Source organism: Eimeria mitis, genomic scaffold, assembly GCF_000499745.2.
Source record: "Eimeria mitis Houghton genomic scaffold, Emh_scaff3698, whole genome shotgun sequence".
NCBI lineage: Eukaryota > Apicomplexa > Conoidasida > Eucoccidiorida > Eimeriidae > Eimeria > Eimeria mitis.
This window is the reverse complement of record NW_024015275.1, coordinates 1-5,615: the sequence shown is the minus strand read 5'-3', so window position 1 is coordinate 5,615 and position 5,615 is coordinate 1. Positions and strand designations below refer to the sequence as shown.

The following is a 5,615-nucleotide window of genomic DNA, read 5'->3' as shown; positions in this document are numbered from 1 at the left end:
GTGCATTCCTGCTATCATGCAAGCTGAAGCATAAGAGTGCCCATACGCGCGCTGACAAGATGCGTGGGAGCTCCGAAGGTGCACCAAACTGTTGTTTTCAGTGGCAGGATGCTTCCCCTTGACAGCGCCACCAGTATATTGTGCGCCTACCTCCTGGGCAAACAGCGTGCTATCGACAAGTTATAGTCCCTGTGTTTCCTTCATGCTCAGGGGCTACCCACCAACCTCTGTTTATACACCAACTTCTAGTGGGTCCAAACTTCCAAAGTTGGTCACTTTTCACGACATAGATTCTCAACTGCAGCTGGTCACGACCTACTGTGCATGAGCCGGGGTCGCCGTGTGCCAGCCTCCGCTTATTCATTGCATAGATGCTTGAAGGTTTGTCGGATTGGAGGGCCTTGGAGCACCGAAGGACAAGAAACACCGTAGCAAGTGCGGCAGCCAGGAAGGCAACCGCCAACAGCGGCAAGCTTGTTGCTTGCCCTCTCCGTCTCCTTGCAGAGTCATTCTGATCCACGATGGGAAATTCATTGTGCAGGAAGGTGACAGCAGACGCATCGGCAAGAGCTGTCGATGCTTGCGTGTTCTCCGTCGCCTCAACTATAAGCGCCACGGAGGCAGCAAAAAGTGGCAAGGAAAGGCGCATTTTCACAGACTAAATGAATGTATTGCTGCTTTTCGCATAGAATGTGGAGCACTGTACTCATAACTTATAACTCTGCTTCCCCTGTGCTTCAGCCCGCTCACCTACGGAAGAGCGGGCTCGGCTGCTACTGTGTGTCTACCCAATGACAGTCCTGGTGAGTTCAGACTCTACATCTATGCGCTATACACAGCCTATCTATACTATAAGGCGTCATATATTCATATTANGTAGATATCTAGTGGGCAAAATGAGACTAAAATTTGTAATAATTAATTTAATTTAATTAATAAAATTTAAGTTTGGTAAACTAAATCGTAGGGTCATGGTAGTTAGCTGAGGATAGCCGACGCCTCGCTAGAGGCAGAGGCATATTCACCGCGGTAACGCGGGTCAGCCGTACGTACCCTCACGGTTCTAGGAACCGCTCTGACGTATCGCCAAGCTGGAGCGAACGGATCGGACTGAAACCCGGGCCAGAGGACTACTTTTCTCTAATATTTGTCCACGAATTTGTTGGAATTACTAATAGAAACGACTAGTTCTGCAGATCCTGCCCGTATAGCTACGAACTGCTACACTCCAGTGTGTTCTGCTTGAGAGGGCTAGATGCACACTGGCATTGCATTTGGGGGCTGTTCCGGGATAGGAAAGGCGAACTTTCTTCCATAAATATAACTAAACCCCCTTTCTTTAGTAGGAAAAGTTCCTAAATTCACGAACCCAAAGGGACTTCCGCACCCAAGGGACGAGGGGACGCTTGTGACGCAACCTCATAGCGGAGGGATGACGGGTGCACTAGCACTACAGTGAGCAGCCGAAGACGACTAGTGGACAAAAACGAAAGGGAATTTATAATTTCGTACAAAGAATTAGAATTAAGTTAATCAAACTGTAGACTGAAAATGGTAGTCGAGGTAAGTCGACTCCTCCATAGAGTCGGAGTCACTATAGTATGCGGCCGCTGACAGTGCCGCGGCCCCTACGCCGGCATTCCCTTGCGGCTCTGGGATCTAACGACCGTTTGCCCCGTGAAGGGGCGGGGGCTCGGTTAGAGGATTTTAACTCGAGAATTCCCATTTTTCCTCTAATATTTGTCCACAAAATTGCCGTCACTGCTATTTCCTACTACTAGTTACGTAGATCCCTTTCGTAATAGACGCAAACGGCTGTTAGATAGGTTGCTCACGCGGTGCAAAGGCGCGCCAGTGTATTACAACGGGACTCCCACTTACGCCAACCGAGGAAATGGACATTGAAAGCCCACCGAGAGAAATTGCGGGGCATTTCCCCGAACCGCGGAGGACAAGATCCCAACGGGAGAGCGGGCCAACCGTGAGCAGGAAGGGCTCGACCTCAGCTAGGAACCAGGACCTGGATGCTGAAGGGACCAGTGACCCTGAGAAAACCCCTTCCAAGTGGGAAATTGAGTTATTGATGTTGCTTCGCCAGATGGCAGACGAAAGCCGAGCCAACTCCCAGAAAGAGGGCTCTAATCGAAGGGGAATCGCGGCGACCGAAGATGGAACCAACATGCGTGCCTTCCTTTGCATTATAGAACAGGAAATCCGAGAACTGACGATACTAGATGAACAGTGGGGACTCGAATTAAGGAAATACTTGACGGGCAAGGCCATGGCGCATTGGGAGCTCATGCAACGCTCGGGGACGGAAATCTCTGATTGGCAACACGTACGAGAGAGACTATGCGCGAGGCTTTGCACCTTGTCGCGCGAAANAGTACATCGAGCGATTTGCCGAAATAGTTGCACAAGGAGAAACTTTACCGGCTGAGGGCATGGTGCTGCGATTCCTTACGAACATACCAGTGGAGATATGGGACAAACTGACTCGAGAGGAAACCAGGAACTCCCAGGACTGGCAAGAGGCCTCCGCAGCCCTGAGAGAATGGGCTGCGCCGTTCGAGGCCTGGCGCGCGAAGAGGCTGCGTTACGAGCAGGAGTTCGCAAACACGAAGCGTGGGACCCGCCGGGTATACTAACGCCTTAAGGCAGACCCCGACAGGAAGAGGAAATACGGCAGACGAAAACGTTTCGATTCGCTGTTATGAATGTACGGGAAAGGGGCATTTGGGAAGGGACTGCCCTTTGCGTAACGGAGTGACAAGACGAAGAGGTGAAACCTGCTCTAAGTGTGGAGGAAAAGACCATTACGCTAGGGAATGTGCAGCAACCCAACGAATGCAGCCTGGCCGGCAGGAAGGACGGAGCTGGACGCCAGCTATTACGGACGTCAACGTGGGAGCAAACCGGTTAAACAGCCAGGCCTAGTCATTAAGGGAGACGAACGCGCTAGGCCAGAGCAACTCACAGGTGGCAACGGAGGCCAGGCCGCAACTGGGCAAATTGCCATCACAGTCTCCCCGAACCGGGGGCTGCATGGGACAAGGAGCGATGTCATGTTGAGGACAGAAGAGGAACGGAAAGGGAACGGACAGGGAAAGGGTGATTCCCGCCCACTGAGGCGTGTGCGGCTACTAAGCGGTGGCACGGTACGCGGTAACGGGGGTGAGACGGGCGGATGAGAGCCCTCACAGAGGCACGTGCTGCTACTAAGTGGTGGCGCAGTACGCGATAACGGGGGCGAGGTGAACGGAAGGGAAGGAAGCGTGGTACGGGATAACGGGGGCGAGGTGAACGAAAGGGGAGGAACGGCTTTCGGCGGGACAGGGAATGGCGTGAACGAGTGCACGGGAGGCCATGAAAATACGATGGACGGAGGATCGATACATGGAGGTGCGTCGATTGACGCAAGAGAGCAAAGGCGAGAGGAACGGAGTGCACCGGCCGACGGAGAGGGCAAGAGGGAGGAGAACCCAACGAGCTGTGGCGACGAGGGGACAACGATGATACCAGGTTGGTTATTGTGGCAAGAAGGAGATGCTGCAGAACGCACACCAGAATACCATGGATCCCTTTGTAGTGTCGGCAAGACGGCGGTATTGCAACTCGAAATCGTGGGCCATAAGTGTGAAGGACTACTGGATACGGGGGCGTCCAGGAGCTTTATCCGCCTGAATATTGTGGAACGGCTGGGCTTGAGGGTGCGCATCCTGCAGGAGGCGCACTCCTTCACAGCAGCCAACGGTGAAGTCATACTCATCGATTGGGGGGTACCAAGGTTGTCGATGCTCTGCGGAGGAGAGTACTTCACAGGGGATTTCCTGGTAGGGCCAATACCGTATGCTGTCATTCTCGGGATCGATTGGCTAGTTAACCACAAGGTGGCGTGGTATTTTCAATCGGACAAGCTCAGGACTTCTGTAAATGGGCGGTAGTGCGATCTGCCGGTCTTGCGTAGAGAGGGCGAGCCGACTGTGGGCACTCAGACAGACACGGAACCAATCAAGACCGCGGCGGACCATGCCCATGACGATTTGGCTAAGCAAGTTGCTAGAATGTCAGCGGAGGAGGCGGCAGCTCTTCTTCGTCCCCCCACCAAACGATATAAATCCAAGCATCGTGCTGGTGATAGGGTGAAAATAAAGGATATCCTACGGGAGGCGCGGGGAGACACAGCAGCTTTAAAGCGGGCTATAGAGGGATTACACTGCGTAGTCGCTTTACCGGCAGCAAAACCTGATTGTGTCGTTCAGGTACCCATAGAGCGTCAGGGTCCTCTTCTGTGTGCGATTGTAGAACACCAGAAAGTAACACACTTTGAGCCAGGCGCTCCGCCAACCAAGCCTATAGATACGGCGCCGCCGACATCTGAGGATATAGACGACTCACCATGGCCTACAGCTAAGCTGCAATATACGGAATTCGATGCATGGTCTAATGCTCCGGAGGCCCTTCGTTTGCCTACACAGATTCTTACCGTTCTGAAACAACATCGACTCCTGTTCCCCGATAGTCTGCCTGATGGATTGCCACCCAAGAGACCTTATGATCATCGAATTCTTCTTTTACCCGGCAGATTACCGACGCGCGCGCCGATATACAAGATGCCGCCTGACCAGCTGGCTTATCACACCAAGGAGATAGCACATTTAACTGCCAAGGGATGGATTGGGCGTACTTACTCTCCGATTTGCGCTCCTACGATAATGGTCGACAAACGAGATGATGGAAGATGCGAACGGTCGTCAATTACCAAGTGCTAAACGCGCTAACGATAGCTCCCGAGTTCCCGATGCCAAGTGTGCAAACTGTTTTGGAGATGATCGGCGGCGCCGCATATTTCTCGACTTTGGTCCTAGAAGCGGGATTTCATCAAATTCGCATGGCGCTGGAGGATAGGTGGAAAACGGCCTTTCGCTCAGTACAAGGCCTCTTCGAATATAAGGTAATGCCCTTCGGCNATAGGTGGAAAACGGCCTTTCGCTCAGTACAAGGCCTCTTCGAATATAAGGTAATGCCCTTCGGCCTCAAAGAAGCACCTGCCACATTCCAGGCATACCTTCAACCATTACCATGTCATGGTGTATTGCTTATCTAGATGATGTACTTATATACAGCTCGACCTTGGAATCCCATGTCCTACTCCTACAGCAAGTCCTCAGCATTTTCGTAAAACACCAGTTCTACCCTCGGCTGTCAAAATGCAAGTTCGGGCAACAGGAGCTTACTTAGTTGGGATATAGTGTAGGAGCCGATGGTATCAAGCCCCCAGCCGACGAGGTGGAAGCGATCCTTTTATGGCCTGATGTTCTAACGAACGAAACGCAGGTTCGACAGTTTCTGGGTACCGTCAATTACTGTAAAATGTTTATGGGACCCAGTTATGCCGATACCGCACGCCCGTTGGTGGAGTTAACTCGCAAGAACTCGCCCTTCGTCTGGGGAAAGGAGCACACCGCCGCTGTGAGCCAACTGAAACGTCTCCTCGCTGAGTTCACAACCTTGCAGGCCCCTGATTCGACCAAGCCCTACACCGTCTATTCAGATGCCTCAGGCTACGCTATTGGCGCAGTACTAGAGCAGGAAGGCACACCGGTGGGATTCCT

At 52.5% G+C, this 5,615-nt stretch overlaps 1 protein-coding gene across 1 annotated transcript; it reads left to right on the top strand.

Annotated features, from left to right (window-relative positions):
• Window positions 1–1,894: 1,894 nt before the first annotated feature.
• On the top strand, window positions 1,895–4,772 carry EMH_0068600 (Reverse transcriptase, related; the record flags this gene model as incomplete). The annotated part of the gene is made up of 4 exons (XM_038022622.1): window positions 1,895–2,338; window positions 2,928–3,174; window positions 3,235–3,847; window positions 3,968–4,772. 4 exons carry the CDS (start codon window positions 1,895–1,897, stop codon window positions 4,770–4,772), a joined length of 2,109 nt encoding a protein of 702 aa, XP_037878476.1.
• Between the last annotated feature and the right edge of the window lie 843 nt (window positions 4,773–5,615).